General features: G+C 49.8%; 1 protein-coding gene across 1 annotated transcript in view; it reads left to right on the forward strand.

The window, feature by feature from the left end:
• Positions 1-25,568, forward strand: part of si:dkey-103g5.4 — a 203,581-nt gene that overhangs the window by 13,881 nt on the left and 164,132 nt on the right. Inside the window, exon 4 of the mRNA XM_038778804.1 lies at positions 3,197-3,368. Within this exon, the coding sequence (XP_038634732.1) occupies positions 3,197-3,368 (172 nt within the window). The remainder of the gene's footprint in view (positions 1-3,196; positions 3,369-25,568) is intronic.

Raw genomic sequence — 25,568 nt, forward strand, 5'->3', positions numbered from 1 at the left:
GGAGTTAGACATAATCGTTAGGGGTAAGGAAGGCAGAGGTGTTTGAGGCAATAGCGCAGCGTTTGAAATTGGAAGGCCCGACCACGCCTGGCCAGTGCTGTGCTGAGGAATTAAAGCCCGGCTCGGACAGCGATCTGAAACATCAGCCGTGAATATTCTCTGTTTGTTCCTTGGAGTTATGCTTTCCCTCGACAGTTTTGGAATGAAGGAACCTTGTTTTGTTTATTAACCTTTAGAACATAGAACATAGAACAGTACGGCACAGAACAGGCCCTTCGGCCCTCGATGTTGTGCCGAGCAATGATAACCCTACTCAAGCCAACGTATCCACCCTATACCCGTAACCCAACAACCCCCCCCCAATTAACCTTATTTTTTTAAGGGCAATTTAGCATGGCCAATCCACCTAACCCGCACGTCTTTGGACTGTGGGAGGAAACCGGAGCACCCGGAGGAAACCCACGCACACACGGGGAGGACGTGCAGACTCCGCACAGACAGTGACCCAGCCGGGAATGGAACCTGGGACCCTGGAGCTGTGAAGCATTTATGCTAACCACCATGCTACCGTGCTGCCCCCTTTGTATTGACGTGTGCGTCAATTCCACGGGCTGAATCACCCTATACCCCCAGCCACGTATTTCTCGGTGGCACGCCTTTCGCCAGTGGTGGTATTGGCAGTGGGTTAGTAATATAAACCCAGGGTAATGTTCTGAGCACCCGGATTTGAAGCCCACCACAGCAGAAATTTAATGGGCAACACGGTGCAGCACAGTGGTTAGCACTGCTGCCTCACAGCGCCAGGGACACGGGTTCAATTCCATCTTGGGTGACTGTGTGGAGTTTGTTCATTCTCACCGTGTCTGCGTGGGTTTCCTCCGGGTGCCCCAGTTTTCTCCCACCGTCCAAAGATGTGCGGGTTGAGTAGATTGGCCATGCTGAATTGTGCTTTAGTGCCCAAAAAGTCAGGCGGGGTTACTGGGTTACGGGAATAGGGATGGGGCCTGATCCTAGGTAGGGTATTCTTTCAGTGGGTGGGTGCAGGCCTGATGGGCTGAATGGCCTCCTTCTGCACTGTAGGGATTCGATGATTCTATTCTATGATTCTAAGACACACCCTTATGGGTGAATCAATGATTCACAAAGAAACTGGTCACTATGGCGGGGTACACACAATCAGTCCTCATCGGAACTACCCAGAATGCTGCTGGCTTTTATCTATGATGTGGAGATGCCGGCGTTGGACTGGGGTGAGCACAGTAAGAAGTCTTACAACACCAGGTTAAAGTCCAACAGGTTTGTTTCAAACACGAGCTTTCGGAGCACTGCTCCTTCCTCAGGTGAATGGAGAGGTATGTTCCAGAAACATTTATATAGACAAAGTCAGAGATGCCACACAATGCTTGGAATGCGAGCATTTGCGGGTAATCAAATCATTACAGATCCAGAGATAGGGGGTGATCCCAGGTTAAAGAGGTGTGAATTGTCTCAAGCCAGGACAGTTGGTAGGATTTTGCAAGTCCAGGCCAGATGGTGGGGAGTGGATGTAATGCGACATAAATCCAAGATCCCTGTTGAGGCCGCACTCATGCGTGCAGAACTTAGCTATAAGTTTTTGCTCGGCAATTCTGCGTTGTCGCGTGTCCTGAAGGCTGCCTTGGAGAACGCTTACCCGGAGATCAGAGGCTGAATGCCCTTGACTGCTGAAGTGTTCCCCGACTGGAAGGGAACATTCCTGCCTGGTGATTGTTGCACGATGCCCGTTCATTTGTTGTCGCAGCGTCACCATGGTCTCGCCAATGTACCACGCTTCGGGACATCCTTTCCTGCAGCGTATGAGGTAGACTACATTGGTCGAGTCGCACGAGTATGTGCCGCGTACCTGGTGGGTGGTGTTACCATGGGTAATGGTGGTATCCATGTTGATGATCTGGCATGTCTTGTAGAGATTTCCATGGCAGGGTTGTGTGGTGTCATGGTCGCTGTTCTGAAGGCTGGGTAGTTTGCTGCAAACAGTGGTTTGTTTGATGAATGCCCTTGACTGCTGAAGTGTTCCCCGACTGGAAGGGGATTTCTGATCTCCGGGTAAGCGTTCTCCAAAGCGGCCTTCAGTACACGCAACAACGCAGAATTGCCGAGCAAAAACTTATAGATAAGTTCTGCACGCATGAGTACGGCCTCAACCGGGATCTTGGATTCATGTCGCATTACATTCACCCCCCCACCATCTGGCCTGGACCTGCAAAATCCTACCAACTGTCCTGGCTTGAGACAACTCACACCTCTTTAATCTGGGATCACCCCCTATCTCTGGATCTGTAATGATTTGATTACCCACAAATGCTCGCATTCCAAGCATTGTCTGGCATCTGACTTTGTCTATATAAATGTTTCTGGAACATACCTCTCAATTCACCTGAGGAAGGAGCAGCGCTCTGAAAGCTTGTGTTTGAAACAAACCTGTTGAACTTTAACCTGGTGTTGTAAGACTTCTTACTGGGCGTTTATCTAGTCTGCTAATGAGCCCCACCGAGGTGGGCCTCCGCCCACTCACGGGGAAGCTCGTATTCCTCGAGTCCCATTGGGAGATCGATTAGGTTATCACTGTGGGCCTCATGAGTGTTAGCACACTTTAGTACATCCAACGCCACTTGAACACTTTTGGCTCATTATATACAAATACATTGGCAGCTGTCTCTTCTGTAAATGAGTCAGTTCCTCTCAAGCTACAACAGGTGGAACAATTTAAATTTCGCTTTAAAGTGGATCATAATTGCTACTTCCAAACACAAGCTGATTCTTTGTAGATTGCACGTTTGTCACTGAATCAAAGAGGTCTTGCATCGTGGCGGGTAATGTCCTCATGTCAGGAGCTCTGAGTTCAAGTCTGACTGATGGTCAAGGAAGGCGCCAACATGACATGGCCACAGAGGTCGACCGTCAACTTGTAAATCCTTCTGGCGTATGCCAATCCCCATTCTGCCCGGATGGATTTGGGACCTGCTTCCTTGCGCTACCCAGGGTGGAGGCCATGGCGCTGTGGGTCAGACCTGCATTTGTTGAGAAAGCTGAATCCAGTCCCATGCTCCCTCAACAGGGAGCCTCCCCCTGTGTAATTGTGCAAATTGATTATTCCTTTCGGGCAACTTTATTTTTGTGTAATGTTCCCACGTAAAAACTACTTCCTCTCTTCCAGGTTTCTGAAGGCGGAATTTACAGGGAACGAAGCTGTTGTGACAGCCCTCCACCCTGTTTCATCACAATTCTTAGAAATTCTGCAAACATGCCCTGCCTAATGGGTTACCTGTGTGCACGTCCACAGCTTCCTCCTGAAGAATGCCTGAAGGGGATTTACCAATTGCAAAAAGGTGAGGCAGAACTTGCTGACTGCAGTGAATTTAAATCTGTAGGTGGAGAGGTAAGAAAGTCATTCTGATTATTCATTTTGCAGATGCCGTATGTTACGGTAGTATGTTGAATATATATGTCCATTTATATAATGCACACCACAACCCAGGGAGTACCATCCTGATGTATGGTCACTGTTGTAATATCGGGGAAAATGGCAACCAATTTTGTACACTGGTTTTGGGGCTGGTTTAGCACACTGGGCTAAATCGCTGGCTTTGAAAGCAGATCAAAGCAGGCCAGCAGCACGGTTCAATTCCCGTACCAGCCCCCCTGAACAGGCGCCGGAATGTGGCGACTTTTCACAGTAACTTCATTTGAAGCCTACTCCTGACAATAAGCCATTTTCATTTTTCATTTCATACACCTCCACTCTACAAACAGTATTACCTGACCTGTTTAAGTGTTGGTTGAGGGATAAATGTCTGCCAACTGCACAAAGAAAACTCCGCCAACTCTTCAAAATGGTAGGTATTCTTTAAACTTTAGTTTTCGATGTGGGAGTCATTCCATGGGGATTTTCTAAGGGGTCTGCAAAATAACGTGAAAATGCCGACCAATCAGTTCCGGTCTTGAGTGTGGGTGAGGGAACCGTGATCAAGGGAAAGAGGTGGATGGGAGCAAACATTTCTGCCAGGCACTGGCAGGGTGACCCCGTCAAATGTCCAATGCAGAGTGGGCTGGCTGTCTCACCTTGAGGGCAGTGCTTGAGAGGATTGTTATCACTAAGGAGGGAGTGATGGGCAAGCTAATGGGGCTAAAGGTAGACAAGTCTCCTGGCCCTGATGGAATGCATCCCAGAGTACTAAAAGAGATGGCTAGGGAAATTGCAAATGCGCAAGTGATAATTTACCAAAATTCCCTAGACTCTGGGGTGGTCCCGGCGGATTGGAAATTAGCAAACGTAACACCACTGTTTAAAAAAGGAGTTAGGCAGAAAGCGGCCAGTTAACTTAACTTCGGAAGTAGGGAGGATGCTGGAATCTATCATCAAGGAAGAAATAGCGAGGCATCTTGATGAAAAGTGTCCCATTGGACAGACGCAGCATGGGTTCATAAAGGGCAGGTCAATTCGAACTAATTTAGTGGAATTTTTTGAGGACATTACCAGTGCGGTAGACAACGGGAGCTAATAGATGTGGTATATCTGGATTTCATGTTTTTGACAAGGTGCCACACAAAAGGTTGCTGCATAAGTTAAAGATGGATGGCATTAAGGGTAAAGTAGTAGCATGGATAGAGGATTGGTTAATTAATAGAATGCAAAGAGTTGGGATAAATGGGTGTTTCTCTGGTTGGCAATCAGTAGCTAGTGGTGTCCCTCAGGTATCCGTGTTGGGCCCACAATTCTTCACAATTTACATAGATGGTTTGGAGTTGGGGACCAAGTGCAATGTGTCCAAGTTTGCAGATGACACTAAGATGAGTGGTAAAGCAAAATGTGCAGATGATACTGGAAGTCTGCAGCGGGATTTGGATAGGTTAAGTGAATGGGCTAGGGTCTGGCAGATGGAATACAACATTGACAAATGTGAGATTATCCATTTTGGTAGGAATAACAGCAAAACGGATTATTATTTAAATGCTGTGGTGCAGAGGGACCTCGGTGTGCGAATGCATACATCGCAAAAAGTTGTTTTATTGGTGCAACAGGTAATTAAGAAGGCGAATGGAGTTTTGTTCTTCATTGTTAGAGGGATGGAGTTAAAGACTAGGAAGGTTATGCTGCAACTGTATAAGGTGTTAGTGATGGCCTACTGTATTCAGTTTTGGTCTCTTTACCTGAGAAAGAATCTACCGGCACTGGAGGGTGTGCAGAGGAGATTCACTAGGTTAATCCCAGAGCTGAAGGGGTTGGATTACGAGGAGAGGTTGAGTAGACTGGGACTGTACTCGTTGGAATTTAGAAGGATGCGGGGGGATCTCACAGAAACATATAAAATTATGAAGGGAATAGATAGGATAGATGCGGGCAGGTTGTTTCCACTGGCGGGTGAAAGCAGAACTAGGGGCATAGCCTCAATATTAGGGGAAGTACATTTAGGACTGAGTTTAGGAGGAACCTCTTCACCCAAAGGGTTGTGAGACTATGGAATTCCCTGCCCAGTGAAGCAGTTGAGGCTCCTTCATTAAATGTTTTCCAGATGGCAGCATGGTGGCGCAGTGGGTTAGCCCTGCTGCCTCACGGCGCCGAGGTCCCAGGTTCTATCCCAGCTCTGGTTCAATGACCATGTGGAGTTTGCACATTCTACCCCCACAACGCAAAAGATGTGCAGGGTAGGTGGATTGGCCACACTAAATTGCCCCTTAATTGGAAAAAAAGAATTGGGTACTCTAAATTTTTTTTTTTAAGATGTTTTCAAGATAGATAGTTTTTTGGAGAATAAAAGGATATGGTGTTCGGGCGGGAAAGTGGAGCTGAGTCCATAAAAAAATCAGGCATGATCTTATTGAATGGCGGAGCAGGCTTGAAGGGCCAGATGGCCTACTCCTGCTCCTAGTTCTTATGTTCTTATGGTGAAATGCTGATTAGAAGGGAGATCGACAAATAGACACAGTTACCAAGGCTGGTGGAGGATGGAAGGTGAGTTTAGCCTTGTTGACGAGTGGGTAGGTTTTTGATGTATTTAAATACTGCATGTAGTGTTTAATTGTTCTGCGTTTAATTATGTGAGTCTGTTTACTATTGATGCTTGCTGTGTTTGATTGGTTAAAACTGGGTGTGGACTCCGAGCTAAGTGAACAAAGCTGCAGAAAGGGCGGGACATCAGAGCTAGAACATGGAGTAACTATTTCCTGTTGTATGCATAAAATCTAGTGTCATCCCTGTTATATTTCTATTCCTGGTAGTAATGTTATATTGCTTGTGCAATATATGTTATTCACTTGCTTCTTGCCAGGATGATCTTTAACTCGATGTTGATTAACACCCATAGTCTTCCAATTAGAGCAAATACTTTAGAACTGATACTCTGAATGTTGGAAATTGGAAGTAAAAACTGAAAATGCTGGAAAAGTTCAGCTGGTCAGGCACTGGGTGTGGAGTGACAAACAGAGTTCATGGGTGGAATCTTACCATGGGGCTGGATGCTTTGGAAACCGGTGGGGCGGGAAACTCCACGCGAAGGAGTGGCATGAACCACTCCGGCATCAGGTCACCCCGAAGGTGCGGAATCCTCCACACCTTCAGGGGCTAGGCCGGCGCGGGAATGGTTTGCGCGCGGAAGGGGCTTGGCACCGTGCCAACCGGTGCCGAAGGGCCTCCGCTGGTTGGTGTGAGTTGGCGCATGCGCGGGAGCACCAGCGTGTGCTGGCGTCGTTCCAGCGCATGCGCAAGGGGGGTTCTTCTCCGCGCTGGCCATCACAGACGGAGGAATAGAGTGCCCCCGTGGCACAGGCCCGCCCGCGGATCGGTGGGCTCCGATCGCGGGCAAGGCCACCATGGGGGCACCCCCGGGGCCAGATCTCCCCGCACGCCCCCCCCCCCCCGAGGATCCCAGAAGCCGCCCGCGGAACCAGGTCCCGCCAGTAAGTACCTGTCGTAACATACGCCAGTGGGACCTGCTGAAAACGGGCAGCTACTCGGCCCATTGCAGGATTCGCGCCACCCCCCGTCGATTGTCCGACCCGGCGGGGGGGGTCGGAGAATTCCACCATTTTCTTTTCCAAGTGTCAGGCCTTGATTGGAAATGGGTGTGTAGTCCCCAGCTGCGCAGACCAATTTTCACTCCAGTCACTCCAGATCTTGAGCCTCTCGAAAGAAGAAAGACGATTGGCCGGGGTTTCCGCCATCGGTCCTGCAGGGCGAGGCCTGATAGGGCCAGCAAGGCCGGCTCCACAGAGATCGGGGTGCCATCTTATTTTTAAAATTCAGAGTACCCAATTCCTTTGGAATTGCTTCACAGCTGCAGGGTCCCAGGTTCAATTCCTACTTAGGTCACTGTCTGTGCGGAGTCTGCACATCCTCCCCGTGTGTGCGTGGGTTTCCTCCGGGTGCTCCGGTTTCCTCCCACGGTCCAAAGATGTGCAGGTTAGGTGGATTGGCCAGGCTAAATTGCCATTAGTGTCCAAAATTGCCCTCAGTGCTGGGTGGGGTTACTGGGTTATGGGATAGGGTGGAGGTGTTGACCTTGGGTAGGGTGCTCTTTCCAAGAGCCGGTGCAGACTCGATGGGCCGAATGGCCTCCTTCTGCACTGTAAATTCTATGATGATAGCTTGGCCAATCCACCTACCCTGCGCATCTTTTGGGTTGTCGGGTCGAAACCCACGCAGACACGGGGAGAATGTGCAAACGTCACACGGACAGTGACCCAGAGCCGGGATCGAACCTGGGACCTCGGCGCCGTGAGGCAGCCGTGTTAACCACTGCGCCACCATGCGGCCCCAGGGTGCCATCTTTAAAGGGCACCCTCCGATCAGAACTAAAAAGAAACATCCCCACCCCACAATCATCGGGCTCTCTCCCCACCAACCCCACCGCCTACATATCACCAGCGTTCCCTCCTCCCCACAAGCACACATACAGGACCCCCCCCCCCCCCACCATGAGGGTCCCTCCTGTCACCCCGGCACAGGTTTGTGTTTTATTCTTGGAAGCTAAGGGATAATCCTTAAACGTTGGTTGATGATAAGTGTGTGAGTAGTGATGTGACCATCAATTCACGAGACACGTGCTTTAGGATGTGAACAGTGGTTTTAATCAACTTACAACAGAGCCAGCCTGTAACACGATGAACTTCAGATGAACTGGTGGCTGGCTCTTTGGCATAATCCTTTATACGTCAGTCTAGGGGAGGAGCTGTGGGTGGAGCCAAGGGTGGATCCCAAGTACAAACTCCTGTACATTCCCAGTGCAACTCCCCCTAGTGGTAGGGCAACGCAACTGCTCGCATGTCGAGCTTACAGTGACATGGTATAATATATATTACAGTGTGAATTACATTCACCACAAGTAGGTTGATGAAGTGATCCCATTCTACCATTGCAAGTACTTCAGTTGAAGCTACGAATGCTGGTGAGGTTGCTACTGTGGAAGACTTTCTGCCAGAACAAACAATGAATGAGGTAGTTGATGGAAGTGGGAGAAAGGCTGTCACTTGCGCAGACAGTGCTGCCATTGTGACGAGCAAGAGGAGCTGCAGTGTTGCAAGACTAACCGCTCTAACCACATGGGTAATCGTGCTACACATTATCCATTGCATCACCAAACCCTGACTTCGAAAACAATGGAACCTGCATTAACTGCTCCGGTAAATGCTGCTGTGAGTCTGGCGAAGTCCAAACCTGTGAATTGACATCTGTTGTCAAAGGTTTGAGTAATGGGTGTGGTGATTGAAAAATGACTGTTTCACATTGAATAGACATGATGTTATCGAGCAACAGAATCCTAGAAAGAGTACTTGAGCTTAAAAGAGCTTCTGCGCACAATCTGGTTTCACTGAAAACCTCCCTAGCCTTACCGTGAATGAAACCCGTGCACCTTGCTGACGTTTTTAACCTGTTGTGTGGCTGAAATTTCAATGCAAGGGAGGAGGGGGCGGGGTGGTGGGGGTGAGGGGGCGGGGGTGAGGGGGCGGGGGTGAAGTCAAAGGTCACTGGCAAGACTGCTACATTCAGAATGTATGTAAATGGGAAAACAAGACTGGGAACTTTGGACTATCAGATACTTTCCTGTCACTGATGTTCGCTAAACAAGCCCTCCATTTCCAGTTGAATGTGTGAACGAAAGGGGGCCCGATTCTCCGCTGGCCGATGCCGAAATCGGAAAAGGTGAATGGGCGGAGAATAGGTTCAGATGCCAAATTCACGGCGAGTGCCGATTTGATCCCAAATTAAGATTCTCCATCACCTGGACAGCGGCGCCAATGTGTTACGGAACGCACGCACAGTAAACACCATTTGCACATCGTCAGGGGGCCCGACCCGCTATTCTCAGGGACCTCCGCCATTCTCCGCCTCCGATGGGCCGGGTTCCCGACGTCACGGTTCACTTGTGCGTTTTAAACATTGTGAAACCGGGGTTGTGGCTGCTGAGGGAGAGAGGGAGGAGCGACTATGGGCTTCCAGGCAGGCCACTGGCCGGGCAGGCTGGGCTGGGGGTGACCCTGCTGGGGGAGCGGGGTGAACAGAGGAGACAGGCTGAATGACTGGGGTGACACCCCCTCCCCCCCCCCCCCGGCCGGGACCGGGGCGGTGTCCAGTCATGGAACGCTATTGCCGCGGCCTGAAAGGCAGCCATCTTGCTGTGCACCGCACTAACCACCCACCCTGGCACCTGGTTCTGCAGAGTGACACCGATCACATGGGCGCCACCCAGGGAAAGACCCACAGTAGCCCCTATTAGGCCACGGTATATACCCCTGGCGGGGGCAGTGCCATCCAACAGTACCCCTGGCATGAGGGACGGGCACCAGGGCCAGAGGCAGCCAGAGTGCCGGCAATCAACGGGGCCACGAATGCAGGGGTAGGGGGCGCGGCCCCTTCAGTGCCAACCAAGGCCATCATTTAGCCCGGTGGACCTAGTTTGTCATGTACGCACCATGCTAACATGTCAGCCTTTCACCCCTGCAGACAATGGATATTGGAATTCAGCCAGCAATGGTGGCCTTCCTGCTGGTCGCCACAGCCCTGGGGGGTGCCCTGCGGCTGTAGGAACTCGAACTGCTCGAGGCGGAGGAGGAGGAAGCTGCAGCAGCGGAGCGAGCAGGAGGAGGCAGGTGGCAGCCATCCAGGATGGAGAGCCGGCCGCCCAACAGGCGAGGAGCAGGAGGTGCCAAGGAGACCTCGCATGAGGCCTCGTGTGTACTGGCAGCACCTGTTATTCGAGGACCTTTTCAGGACCGGGCATGCCATCGAAGATTCCGGCTGAGCAGAGAGACTGTGCGACATATCTGCCAGATGATGGCACATCTGGCACCGCGAGGATACGGGGGAGGACACCCACACCCGGTGGCCGTCAAGGTGATGGTCGCCCTGAACTTTTACTTGACAGGTCCCTCCCAGGCGCCAAGTGGGGACCTGTCCGTGATCTCACAGACCTCGGTGCACAGGTGCACCCGTGCAGTCACGGAGGCTCTATATACCGAGGTACCTCAATACATCCATTTCAATGTGGACTGAACCCACCAGGAATGCACGGGCAGTGGGTTTCCAGGCCATCGCCGAGCTGCCGCGGGTCCAGAGGGTGATCAATGGGATGCATGTCCCCCTACTGATACCTGCGGATGACAGACTGCTCTACACAAAACGAAAGAGGTACCACTCAATGAACGTACAACTGATATGTGACCATCAGCTGCACATTATTCACGTCTGTGCCCGGCATCCAGGTAGTGTGCACGACGCCTCCATCATCTCGCACTCGATGATTTCTGACACATTCGAAACGGCTCCCCCCCCTCCACAGATGGCAGGTTAGGGGAGGTTAGTTCCTGGATCACAGGTGTTATCTAGGCGGTCACAGCTGAGACGCCTATCCACAGGTCGCAGATTGACAGGGAGACCCGCTACAACGAAGCTCATGCAGCGACCTGGGGTGTGATCGAGCCGTGCTGCGGCCTCTTGAAGATGCGGTGGTTCAGGTGCCTGGACCACTCTGGAGGGGCCCTCCAGTGCGAGGTTGAGAGGGCCGCCGATGTGCTGGAGGAGGAGGAGGAACGCCAGACCACGTCTGAGGAGGTGGATGTGGGGGAGGGCAAGAATGGGCAGGACATAGGGCCCATGCAGGCACGGGAGGCCTCGCGACATGTGAACCGGGCCAACGAGTATGGGATGCCCTGTTCACCTCCAGGTTCACCTAGGTGGGTGGTGGGCGGGGGGTGAACGGTATGGGGACAGGCATGTGGGGCAGGGTGGGGTACCGCCGCCCTCCTGGTGGAGGGAGAGGGTAGAGTTGCGGGTGTGTGAGACGCAGGGGCTCAGTGCTGCTTACTCACGCTGGCCATCCTAAGGAAGTCATGCCGTTTTCTCCGGCACTGCTGGCCCATTGGTGTTGCCCACGGTTCTCAAGGCCTCTGCCATCTTCGGCCAGGCACAGTGAACGGCCGCAGCTGGCAGCCTCCTTCTGGGCCAAGGTACAAAGTCATCCTCCGCTCCTCCACTGCGTCCAGGAACGGTCTTTAGCCCGGCATTGGTAAACCTCCGGTCTGCTCTCGTCGCTGCCATCTTGTTGGCTGGAATGGTGTGTGTGTGGGGAGTGAGGTGTGTGTATACGCGGCTGCAGACTGTTCAGCCTCCTGAGTGTGAATCGCAAAACCCAGCGAATCCGGCACCGTTTCTCATTTGAATCGATTGTGTTCCACATGGCGAGGGTGCTGGCCCTTTAACAATAGCAGAATCGGTCCAGGTGAGGCGCCAGTTTTCCTGTCGTGAAAGTCCACGAATGCTGTGTTGGCGTCAATGCTCCGTCTCAGAAACGGAGAATCCACCCGGGATTATTCCTCAACGCGCACCATCGACAGAACACAGTTATTTGAAAAACCTAAATGCAGATCAGTAAAGTTGGCACTAGGGCTCGCTTTTGATCACCTTGTTCCCCAAGTGATAATTCGGAGAAGGAACTGGCAGAACATCCCGTGGCAGCTGGCGGAACATTCAAGAGCAAACATCCGGAGCAATTAGATTTGATTGAAAAGAAGCAATGTGGTGGGGGAGGGGGTGACGCAGGGGTGTATTGGTACCTTTCCAACATTGAACGTTTGATAAACATTCTGCAGTAGCAACAATCTGGGCAAGTACAAGTCTCACCTGGAATCGGGAGAGCAATCCAGGAACATCATTGTCAAACATCACTGTTGATAATAGACAATGGCAATCAGTGAGTTTGCCCTCCTTTCTTTTGATATCTATATTCTAATGCTCAGAGTCGCCAGGTATCTAATGATACCACCACAAGGTTCAACCGGATATCGATCAAAGGGCCAAACACCAGTTTGTTAGTTCAAGGTCAAGGGTACTTTATTTACGCACACAATGAATCATGTAACATAAATACTATTAGTTAACTACACTTATCGACTAAGACAACCTGTACTTAACTTCAAGCACCCGGCTTAGGTCAGAGGAACTGTGGCCGTTGTCCGATTCTGGATCTATCGAGTCTGAAGGAGTAACTGCTGCTCAGCTGGGCTCATCCGTCTGGTAGCGAGCGTTGAACTTGGACTTGTTTCTGGTGGTGCTACGATTGGAGATGGTCGTAGCCGGGGCGCCAGGTCCTAGCGAGGACAAACATATACTTGGGGGTTTTCGCGCTCTTTTGAGCGGTCCTTCAGTTTGGGCCCCACTAATTGGGTGATCCCTGAGCACTCTGTTCGATTCCTAACCAATAACTGGGCGGGGGTTTGGATGGCTGGGCATGTCCCAAGCGGTCACTGACCCCGTTTTTTACACTTCCCTCGAACAGGAAATGGTGCCGAAATGTCTGGGACTGTACCGGTTGCTCGAGTACCAGTCCTTGGTCTTGGTGGAGATGGGCCATCAAATGCTAATCCCATGAAAATGCTAATTGGTCGGAGTTTCGATACCGTCTGGACTCCTTGCTTGCAAATATACATTTCAGGCTCTGAGCCTGCCTGAATCTTGCTTTGTCCATTTTACCCGCTAGGCTTTGCGAGTTTCTCTGTCCCTGGTTGTAAGTGGCCATCCCAGATGGCTACACATTATAAAAACACTCCTCCTGCAGTATTACCAGTGTCACAGTACTAATGGGGGTCTGTGATTTGAAGAGATGTCCTTCAAACAAAAAAAAGAGGTTTTGCGAAGGTTCTGCTCTGAAAAAAGGAACGAGAACACACTTGCCATTGGCTAGTCACGCCCCTTCAACCTCCCTCCCAAGGTTAGAGGGTGGGTGGGTGTGCAGGTTAAAACTGCTGGTGTAGTGCGCCATTTGACACAAGTGTGGGTCAAGCAATTGGATGGAGGAGGAGATGCCCGCTTAACTCGTGCCTCGCCTTATGAAATTCACCCTATTTCCCATCTCTGGGGAAAAGATTTCTTTCAGTGGGTTACGTGTAACCACAGCACAAACTAATTATTTTCAAGAACTGGTTTACGATTTCATTGCAAAAGACCACAGAGTGGAAACTTCCCCGGAAATACGAAGTAGCGATCAATCACTCCTCTTTCTACACAATGAATGCCCATCGCCCCAATTTCACCTTGCCCTCCGCGTCACTTGTGGTTTTGAAAGCCATCAGTCAGACCCAATTGGAGCAAAGGTTCATAGAATCATAGAATCCCTACAGTGCAGAAAGAGGCCATTTGGCCCATCGTGTATGCATCGACCCTCTGAAAGAGCACCCTATCTAGGCCCATCCTGCACCTCGCCCCTCCCCATCCCTGCAACCCCACCCAATCTGCACATCTTTTGGACACTTAAGGGCCAATCCACTAAGCCTAGAGTTGCCAACGGTGGTTGGATACATTCCTGGGGGTTGCATCACATGATGCAACACCTCCAGCAGCCCTCCCAGGTCAAAATATGGTTTCACCCTGTCACCCACAAGCCACCGCCCCCCCCCCCCCCCCCCACCCCACCCCCGCCCCAACCCGGGCTCCACACTTTTATCAGTAAGAAATAAAAATGTTCAAAGAAAACTAAAACAAAACTTTTTAATTCCTCCGTGATCCCTGGACCACTCACACCAATGTCCAATATAATCTTGAATTCCTGGCGGGTACGGGACCTTTCTGGGAGTTTGGGAGCCTTCACTGTGACCTTGAGAAACCTGTTTTATTTTGGAAACCCGAAGAGAGGAAACCATTAATTTTTCACATCGGTCAGCTTGAAATGATCCATTTTTCTCTGCATTTATGTGTGTAACACGAAAAGGTCTTCCCTGAGGAGAATCTGATATCTTTATAAAAAGCAAGTATCTGCTGGAGTATAATGCTAATTATTTCCTTGTTTTAAAGAAAGAGGTGTTAATATAGAGTCACGCAGCACAGAAACAGGCCCTTCGGCCCACCATGTCTATGCCAGCCATCAAATACAAATCTGTAGTAATCCCATTTTGCCAGCACTTGGTCCATAGCCTACTATGGGTGGCACGGTGGCACAGTGGTTAGCACTGCTGCCTCACAGCAACAGGGGCCTGGGTTCAACTCCGGCCTCGGGTGACTGTCGGTGTGGAGTTTACATATTCTCGCTGTGTCTGCGTGGGTTTCCTGCGGGTGCTCCGGTTTCCTCCCTAAAGTTGTTCACGTTAGATGGATTGGCAATGCTAAATTGTTCTTTAATGTCCAATGATGTGCAGGTTAGGTGGGGTTATGGGGATAGGATGGGGAAGTGGACCTGGGTAGAGTGCTCTTTTGGAGGGTTGAGGCAGGCTTAAAGGGCTGAAGTCCTCCTTCAGAACTGTAGAGATCCTATGACCCCCATGCCTTGACGATTTATAATGAATGTCGGAATTTCAGATATATTGTGTTATAGGTATGAAATGAAAATCGCTTATTGTCACAAGTAGGCTTCAAATTAAGTTACTGTGAAAAGCCCCTAGTCGCCACATTCCAGTGGCTGTTTGGGGAGGTTGGTATGGGAATTTGGTGCAGTAAGGGTTAAAAGCCTGGGTCAGTGTGTGTATGACTGCTGCAGTCATGTTTTTAAAGAATTCTGGTTTGAATTGTTTTGCCAGCCAAAGGTGAAATTAAGGCATTGTAAAAAACTTGGGTTAAGGCATCGTAAAAAACTTGGGCTAATGGAGTTTTATTTGGAATAAGGATGGGGTTCACTGTGGAGTTAATTAGATTTGCGCTTGGTAAGAAGATGTAATTACCAGAAGGATCCATGGTATCGGGCAGTTTGCAGTAAAGCCGATCAGTTGAGTTTAAAATGGAGGTGTGAGCAGAAATCAAACATTTTGCTCTCCTTGCAATTCAGTTAAAGATATATCTGCAGACATGGTACAAGTTTCCTTCCAAGCAGTTCAGAATTGTCTGGCTAGAAGATGAGCTGAAACAAGCTGAGAAGCATCTTCTGAAAGAATACAGCCATAGTTTCTGCATGATTCTGACAGGAGTCAGATCTTTTCTTTAAAGCAATGTCAAAAGATCTTTCTTTCTGAAAGTAGAGTACCCAGACATCACTGTGCAGCAGGTATTCCTGAATGCTAATAGTATTTAAAGTGGATTGAGAGCACGAAAAACATTGACACCAAACAGGCGTCTCTGGAATGTAACTAAACAGGATTGACTGGTCTTTTGCATCGCCACCCATTAATCAGAAACCCATAACTACCATTGAAGAGGTTGCATTGTGCAGCATTCATCTGCAGATGATTGATTTCTGATCTACACCTTAACCTCCAATATCTATTGCAGCGCTGTTCAAATTGGAGTTGGTGCGTGTTGCTCCTCACAAGCATCAGCACAATATACCTTTCCTCCAACATCCTTCCTGAACTCTGTCTAATTTCAATTCTTTTCTCTCCAGCGTTTGGGAATCTCCCCGCAAACCATGCCAGTTCACGTAAATATTCAACGCCCGAGTTCCTTTCTGCTTCTGCTAACAAAGGAAGTTGTCCTTTCCTGTGCACTCTAAATTTCTCTGACTCTCGGGTTGCCAGCTCTGGTCAGCCTGTATCCTGGAGGTGCCATCCTCCGACCGAGCATTCCCGCCAATGATCGCTCAACATGCCCATTTTGGAGTGCACTTCCTTCCCATGCCATTTGGAAATAAGGGAAGCTCTCCGGGGAAGGCGGTGGCTTAGTGGTAATGTCACTGGGTTAGTAACACAGAGGCCCACCAGATTAATGACCCGCGGGCATGGGTTCAAATCCTGCCGTGGCATGACGGGTTCCTTACCACCCACGTTAAATTCTACCTGGCGCAGGCGCTGGCTCCCATGTGACTCTGATGTCAGGTACTTGAAGCTCACGAGGGATTACGAAATCCTTTCTTTTGTTGCTTTTACTCTGATCTTCATAAATCCTTGAGGCTTCCACTTGACGTTTGCGGTGATAGTAAATGTGCCTCCTTTTAAAAGAAAAAAAATCTGTCACTGCCTCCAGGATTAGTTAATGCAACCGACGATTTCTTCTGGGAAAGTTCATTTTTCTTTGATTTGATTTCATGTCGGTGCTTGCTTGACATTACCTGAAATTTTAAAAAAATAAACAAAAGCGTCTGCAGTCATCAATCCTGCAGAATAAAAATTAAACCTTCTCGGGGCAAGCGTTGCGTTGACAGGAACGCTTTTCACAATCTCGGGTTTTTCCCAAGTGCTTTGCAGCAAATAGGGGTCTGTTTTTGGAAGTCTCGTCCCAATTGTAAGGTCGGAGAAGCAGCCATTGATTTGGGCACAGCAAGCTCTCACAAGCCTCAAATGTGGTAATGGTCAGATAACCTCTTTTCGTGGTGTTGGTTGAATGACACATCAGCTCCGCACCAGGGACAACGTGTCCGCTCCAAGGAGTCCTTTATGTCCACTTGAGAGAGCAGAAGGGGCTGTGGTCCTCGTTTGACGGATGACTGCTGCTGTAACAGTAGAAGAGGCAACGGGGACTGCCTATTCTACCCCGACCAAAAATCTAACCACTAACACATTCCAGTTCCACATGAAGAGGATTGTTTCCCTGCACCCAGTTCACGATCCCACAGTGGTTAGCATTGCAGCCAGGGACCCAGGATCAATTCCGGCCGTGGCGACTATCTGTGTGGAGTTTGCACGTTCTCCCCGTGTCTGCGTGGGTTTCCTTCGGGTTCTCCAGTTTCCTCCCACAGTGAAAAATATGTGCAGGGTGGGTGGATTGGCCATGCTAAATTGCATCTTAGTGTCCAAAGGTTAGATGGGTATGGGGGATAGGGCAAGGGCATGGGCCCAGGTAGGCTGCTCTTTCAGAGGGTGGGTGCAGAATCAACCTTCTGCACTGTAGGGATTCTATGAAGCATCTGTTGAACATTCCATGCAACTCAAAGATGGGATTGACCTTCAGTTTTACCACTTGAAGCGAAACTGTCCACAAGGCTTTCCTTCGGTCTCCTTGCGCTTTGATGGTTTTATTTCACCAGAAGCACAATGGAAAAATGAATTTGCATGACCACTACTCCCCTTGCAGCAAAATAATGGCAGTGAAACAGTTAACACCAGGAATTTCCTGGTCAGTGCCTTCGAACAAGACAGGGAATTGGTGGCGTAGTGGTGATCTCACTAGACTAGTAATCTAGAGACCTATGCTTATGCTCTGGGGATTCAGGTTCAAATCCAACCATCGCTGCTGGTTTAAATTGATACTAAAACCTTGACTTGAAAGTTAGTCTCCGTGATTGTGGTAGCGTGGCCCCTTTAAGGCGGCGGGCTATGCAGTGCACGTGACTGACTCGAGACCAATCACATGAAAGCTCATGAACCTCGACCCATAGAGCGAACAGGCCATGCTCTGTGCCGTATATAGTTGCCTTTGCAGAGTGCTAATAAACCCCCTTTGTTGTGACTGGAAGGCTTCATTGTCTTGCCACGAGCCACCACGTTGGCGACGAGGTAAACGGTTCGATCGTTGGTCCGTTAGTCTACAGCTGTTCAGGGTTTGGGGGAAGAAGCCTCTAAAGACACAAGGGAATCAGGAATGATCGGCGGTAGCACCCAAAAAGTGAATGCAAATGCCAGTAATTGGAAAGGTGGACCTGTTCGACGAGGGGGCTGAAGACTGGAGCCAGCACTTCGAACAGCTCTGCTATTTCTTCACAGCAAATGAGATAGCAGGGGAAGACCAGCAGAAGGTGATCTCTTTGATGGTGTGTGGCCTCAAACCTACACCCTGGTGAGAAATCATGTCTCCGGAGGCTCCCAGCTCAGAAACCTTTGACCAGTTAGTCACGTTAGCCAAGGAACATTTAACCCCATGTCTTTGATCATCCTCCAGTGGTACAAATTCATCTTGGCTGTTAAGGACCCAGGAGAGTCCATCTCTGCCTTCGTAGCCAAGTATCGCCAAAAGGCCGACTGTTGTGTGTTTGGTGCAAAGCTCAGTGATGTGTTGCGTGATCTTTTAGTATGAGGAATTAACAACTTGATGTGGTGGCTCGAGACATATGCTGGAGGCTTCCAAAAGTTAACAAGGGCTTTATTGATGAAAGGCAAAGGCAGGTCAGTATACAGGCACAGAACTCAAAATAACAGATCAGGGGCGGCAGTCTCCCCTACCCGGCGTGACGGAGGGTCCCGGAGTAGGGGAGTGGCGCCAACCACTCAGGGGTCGCACCTCCCCAAAGGTGGGGAATTCTCCCCACCTTTGGGGGCCAGCCCCGCGCCGGAGCGGTTGCCACCAGAAGACCGGCGCAAAAAACCGGCGCCCCCGGCAGCGGGGCTGGCCGAAAGGCTTTCGCCAGTCCGCGCAAGTGCCGGCAGTGACGTCAGCGGCAGCTGGCCGCTGACGTCACTGCCGGCGCATGCGCGATGTGGGGTTCTCTTCTGCCTCCGCCATGGCGGAGGCCGTGGCGGCCGCGGAAGAACATAGTGCAGCCAGGGCACTGGCCCGGAGTCTGAGCTGGGGGCCCCGATCGCGGGCCAGGCCACCGTGGGGGCACCCCCCCGGGGTTCGATCGCCCTCCGCCCCCCCAGGACCCCGGGGGCCTGCCCGCCATTCCATGATATCGCCTCCCAGCGGCGGGACTTCGGCCCATCCGGGCCGGAGAATCACCGCAGGGGCCTCTCCGATCGGAGTGGCGAGATTCCCGCCACCGCCACTTCCCGGGTGGCGGAGAATCTCTGCCACGGCAGGGGCGGGATTTTAAGCGCCCCCAGGCGATTCTCCAACCCTGCTGGGGGTTGGAGAATTTCGCCCCTGGTCACTTTGGCTCCAGGGTCCATACTGCCCGGGGTCCTTCTCCCAAGGCCCCCCCGCAAACTCCATATTGACTGGGGTTTGCACCTTCCCTCATTGTGGTGTACTTTGTGTTGCTAAATTCAGGACTGTTGGCGAAGTATACACAAATAGCACAAAATAGCTTTAAACTTATTAATTCTACTTATTTGGATTCGTAATAACAAGTTCATGATTAATGCTAGCTTGTGTAATCTTCAAAGAAAAATATCACAAAGTTTATATATTTTTTCTTTCCCAAAGGAAGGGGGTGTGGTATTATCATAAATGCAAGAACTGCAAGGGTTAATGAAATGTCTAGAACAGCCACTAGAGGGAGCTAGTTACAAGTATATAAGACACTGATGCTAAGCCTTGTGGTGGAGCGGAGTGAAGGAGTTAGCTGGAGTGCAGGCTGAAGGACAGATAGTGTGAGTGAGGGCAGATCATAGATTATAATTGTGTAGAGATTAGTTGTAGATGTGTGTACATTACATGTCAATTATCAACTGTGTATTATTTCGGAGTATGTGTCGAATCCAAATTCATTGCAAAATTGGCACTTTATTTTGTGTGATCTCTGTTTAATCCAAAATATAATGTTTACCTTCACACCTGAATATGCTTTATAACAGGGTGGAGATAAGAATGCTGCTCAGAAAAATAAATAATATGTTGGGTTTTTAAAAAAATGTTGCCACCTTGGCTCTCAAGTTACCCTTGAATAATATGGCCACGTCATGTTTCAAATAGCCTTTGTTGGTCTTCTACTGCTGCCACGTTTGCTAGTTGGCACCAACAGGAAGATGGCGAACCCCGTGGATGTGGGATCTTGGTATAAACTTCCTTTTGAAACTCGAAGCTCGAGAAAGCAAATGAATCTACTCAGAAATCCCCAAAATCCAGCCGGCCTGAAAAGATATCAACAGTGAAGAAGAAAATTGAAGAAAAGACGATCCAGAAAAAAGAATTGAGTAGCAGCCAATTCTTGTATTTCCGGAGACAAAAGCACCTTTGATTTTTCTCTCACCTGCCGTGATCTTCTATTTCCTTGGGCACGTTTCGGAAACCAGGTGAATCGTGCCAGAGATCTGCCTGGCGTGATCTGGATCTCACTCTTGCTGAGCGAGATCCAGATCTGCATATTTAAATGAACTATTAAGCTGCTTACCTTGCAGTTTGCCCCCTTTGAACTTCAACATGGGTTATTTATGATAGTGGGTGGGTGAATTCTTAAACTCCCCTAAGAGAATGACCTCTCTCAGCGCCCCAAAGGTAGTTTCAACCCCCAATGCTCTTCCCGCCTGTCAAAATTGTTCTGCTCAACCTTTTCAAATTTTGCATCAGTCTGTCCTAGCTGTCTCCTTGAATTCTGAAATTTCTGCCCATATGCTTTGGGAACCAATTCGTATGCATCTAGAATGGCCTTTTTTTACTGTACTCCTGCTCTGACGAGGCAGAGTAGACATCCCGAGCTCGCCCACTAATTTACTCTGCAGGCGTAAGATCCATTTTGCATTTGGCCACTCAATTTGGGTTGCTGTTTGCTCTCAAAAGCCTGAGAGAACGTTTCCACAGCCTTCTCTTTGAACTTTGGGAGAGCCTGTATGAACTTAAACATATCATAAACATATGCAAAGCAGCACGGTAGCATAGTGGTTCACACAGTTGCTTCACAGCTCCAGGGTCCCAAGTTCGATTCCCGGCTGGGTCACTGTCTGGGCGGAGCCTGCACGTTCTCCCCGTGTGTGCGTGGGTTTCCTTGAGGTGCTCCGGTTTCCTCCCACAGTCCAAAGATGTGTGGGTTAGGTGGATTGGCCATGCTAAATTGCCCTTAGTGTCCAAAAAATGTTAAGTGGGAGTTACTGGGTTATGGGGAGAGGGTAGATACGTGGGCTTCAGTAGGGTGCTCTTTGTAAGGGCTGGTGCAGACTTGATGGGCCGAATGGCCTCCTGCACTGTAAATTCCATGATTCTATGATATCGCCACTGGGTTTTGTCTCAGGATTAAGCTCTCCTCTACATTCCCGCAGCTCTCCACCCATTCCCAGTGCCTTAAGCTGGAAGTCTTTCTCTGATCCCAACTTGCTCATTTCCGTCTCCATTTCTTTTTCTTTTTGCTCTCTCACTTTTCCCCTTTCCTCTCTCCTAATTTTCAATGCTGAGCAGATTCCAGAGCCATGCTGTTACGTCACTAAAAACCTGGTGTCTCTTTATACTTTACGCTGTAACCCAAATTCACCATCTAATGTTGCATATCCTAGACGAGCCCCCGATTTATGTTAAGACACCCTGGGCTAGTGTGGGGTCCATCCAGCCCCACAGTCCCCGGAGTCCCAAAGCAAGTGAATTAACCAATAATTTGTATGAAGTTTCTGAGATCTTTGGCCCGTGACTGTCCCAGATTTGTAAGTGAAACATAACAACTCTTTATTTGCAACAAAAAAGATGTGCAATACTTGTAATATAATAACGGTCAGCAAATGTACCACTCCCCCCTTTCACCATCCCACCCTCTACATAAGACAGACACACACAGTGGAAGAGAAAGAGGTAAAATTATAGGAATTAAAATGGAAAAAAGGAGAGATGAGTGTCATTGTTTCTGATATTGAAGTCTGATATCGCAGACTTTGCATCAGTCCTCACGGTGGAAGACATCAGTGGGATGCCAGAGCTCCAGGACAATCAGGGAGCAGGGGTGAGTGCAGTGACCATCACTAAGGAGAAGGTTCTGGGGAACCTGAATGTCTGAAGGTGGATAAATCACCTGGATCGGATGGGCTACACCCCAGGGTTCTAAAGGAGATAGCTGAGGAGATTGTGGAGGCATTGGTGGTGACCTTTCAGGAATCACTGGAGGCAGGAAGGGTCCCAGAGGACTGGAAAGTGGCTAATGTAACACCGCTGTTTAAGAAGGGAGGGAGGCAGAAGTAAGAGGGAGGGAAATTATAGGCTGGTTAGCCTGACCGCCTTAATAAGAGATATGAAAAAGAAAAAACAAGGGACAGACAGAGATGAACAGGAGGATCCTTACACTCTGGCCAAACTGAGCGTTGCAGCCTCCCTAAAGTAATGAGAACTGAAATGAGGAGGAACTGCACTTCGCAGAGAGTGGAGAGTGTGTGGAACTCACTGGCCCATGATGCGGTGATATCTGAGCCATTAAATGGTTTCGGGAAGGAGATAGATATATTTCTGATTTTTTTTTTTAAACATGGTAAAGGGATAATGGAAAACGGGTAAGTAGGTGTATTTAAGAAGGGGTCAGCCATGATCTGATTGAATGGCAGAGCAGGCTCAAAAGGGCTGAATTGCCTACTTTTGCTCCTGATTCCTTTGTTCATATGTAAGCGGGGGCTATTATAAATGTTTTTTGTGTCCCTTAGCTCACTTCCCAAATCTTTCCACTCATCTTCATGTATTCTATGCTTTCCCCTTGTCTCCTGACTTTATCTTTGTACTTTCCTCTTGCTCCCTTCTCTTGTCTTTCATTTTGGTGAGATAGCAAAAAGTGTTTAAGTTCCGGTCTTTGTTGAGAGTTATTAGCGGCATGCAGTTTAAAATCACACTCCCTGCCTGCGTTATCAGGACTTGTCAGATTGAGGAAGTATTTAATAACATTGATCGAGGCACACTAGCAATCCCATTTGGCAGTAAAATTAATGTGGCTGTGCCCAAAGATTTAAATCTTGACGTGAAATGCTCCAGGCAAGAACTCTTAATCTTGGTAGTTGCCCAAACATAATGATGTCGCCATGGGACCACAGTCTATTCGAGGGAGAGACAATTGGTTCAAGAGCTTGAGGGGCACCACTCCGTACGAAACATGAGGCAGGTCCCAACTCTGCCTCAGTTAGAATGGGAGTTGAACGTGTGATGTTGATGTTATTCTGAATCGCACGCTAGCCAGCTGGTCTAATCATTGCTTCCATTCATGCTGATTAGGCTGATACCTGGGCGCTCTCTGGAGAGTGGGAACTTGTCGGTTGTAATGTTACTCCTTTGTTGGAAAGCGACAGCGTTTTAGCCTCTGAGGCAGGAGGTTGTGTAGTCCAATGTCCCACTCCAATCTAGACCGGATTCTGAACCAGCAAAGTGGGATCCGTGTTGTAATTCAGGCATTTCTAAGCACTTCAACAGCAGCACTGAGGCTGTGCTGCACAGTCAGAGGTGCTATCTTTTGAATAGGACACTAATCGCATGTCCTGGCAGCTCTCTCAGGTGGATCATGAGATCCTTATTTTGAAGGGTTGTGGGGAGGGGTGGTCTTTGGTTCTCCGTGGTGTCCTGACCAAAATCCATCCCATAGCCAGTGTCTAATAATTCGGTCACTATCACATAGTTTGTGGGATCTTGCGGTGTGCCAAATGGCTGCGGCATTACCCTACAATGTGACAGTGAGGATGCTTCAAAAGCAGCTAATTGGGTGCGGCGCTCTTTGGAAATGGCCTGTGCAGAGAGCATTTGCACCCGATAATGTGTTGAGAGAGAGAGAGAGAGAGAGGGCGCGATTCTCCGCAAATGCGGAGAGCCGTAAAGGCTGCCGTGAAACTGGCCGTGTTTCACGGCAGCCTCCGCGCCCCCTCCCGGGACCCGATTCGCCCCCCCCCGGTCGGGGCTAGCAGCGCAGCCCCGTGAAGAACGGCATCGCGGGCTTAGCGACCGTCGCTAAGCCCGCGCGCAAAGCGTCACGGCGGCTGACGCGCACGATGACATCAGCCGCGCATGCGCGGATTGGACGGCTCCAACCCGCGCATGCGCGGTTGACGTCATCGCGCATCTGCATCAAACCCGCGCATGCGCGGGCCGTCATGCCCCTCAGCCGCCCCGCGGACTGATCCTGCGGGGCGGCGGAGGAACAAAGAGTGCGCGGGTATCGGACCCATTGCCCACGATCGGTGCCCACCGATCGCAGGCCCATGCCACCCTTGGCACGGCCGTGCCAATCGGTGCCATGGTTGTCCGGGACGGCACTTTGCGGCCGTTTTCACGAACGGTGAGAGCAGGTGTGATTGCGTTCGTGAAAATGGCCGTAAAGGCCTGGGAACTCGGCCCATCGGCTAGGGGAGAATCGCTGTTCGCTGTAAAAAACGGAGAGCAGCGATTCGTGTCGTGGGGCGGCCGTGGGGGGGGGAGAATAGCGGGATGTCGGGAAGGCCCTCCCGCTATTCTCTGACCCATCGTGGACAGCGGAGAATCGCGCTCACAGTTTCTCTGATAAGGTGTTGGTGCTCAATATTGGCTCAGCTTTTGAAGAACCAGGAAAATACACAAATTACATGGACTCCCAGCTCTATGGAAAAGCCTAAAGCACGTCAGTAACGGCTTCTGTGACAGCTTTAATGATGCAATTGTTATCGGTTCCACATCAAAAATATCATCATTCCTTTGGACAAAGCATTTCTGCAGTATTCTGCTGGTTGCTATGGAACAGTAGCCTGTTTGCATTTAGGAATATACACAACATCCTTAGATCAACAGAATGTTGTGCAATGATCTGTGGTTTCCTTCTAGCCACACAGTCTGTTCTTCAAATTATTAGTTTTTAAAAAATCTTTAAGCAAACAGCCTGTTTTTTTTCTGAGCCATTCTTCGAGACAACAATGGGATTTTTAAAAGGGAACATTTCTGATTCAGTTTACCTGGTGACACCAGCCGTGCCAGGGTACTACCTTGGCCAGAGGGCATGCACCTGGGGGCTTCCAACTCCCTTGAAGACCTCCACAAGTGCCATTCTGACTGCCCCCCTTTGTGGGCTACCAGTGCAAAACGGCACTCGCGCAAGGCATCTGAGGCGAAGGGGTTAGATATCCACTCCTCGGTTACCATTGTCCCACATTGGTAAACAGGAGAGGGCATCGGCATTGCTCCAATCTCCTTTATTTAGCCTTGTAATCCCCGCCCATCCACCCAATCCCTGTAACCCGCCAGCCTAAGCTGCACATGTTTCAATGTTAAGGGGTAATTTATCATGGCTAAACCATCCAACCTGCACATCTTTGGACTGTGGGAGGAAAGTCGAGCACCTGTAGGAAATCCACATATGCATGGGGAGAGCGTGCAAACTCCACACGGATGGTCACTCAAGGCCGAGTCGAACCCGGGTCCCTGATGTTGTGAGACAGTAGTGCTAACCACGTGCCCGTTCACCTTGAAGGAATGCAGTCTTCTGGAAGCTCTGGCCATCTGTTCAACTGTAAAAGGCTCCTTCTCATTTGCTGCAGTGAACTAATCAATGTTGACCCGTTCAACCAGGGCCACGGAAACAAGACTAACTCTATATCCATTCGTTGTGTATGGGCCCTTCCTCTGTAAATTGGATATCATTTTCCTACATAACAGCAGTGACTCCACTGCACGG

Source organism: Scyliorhinus canicula, chromosome 19 (genome assembly GCF_902713615.1).
Source record: "Scyliorhinus canicula chromosome 19, sScyCan1.1, whole genome shotgun sequence".
In the NCBI taxonomy this organism is placed as follows: Eukaryota; Metazoa; Chordata; class Chondrichthyes; order Carcharhiniformes; family Scyliorhinidae; genus Scyliorhinus; species Scyliorhinus canicula.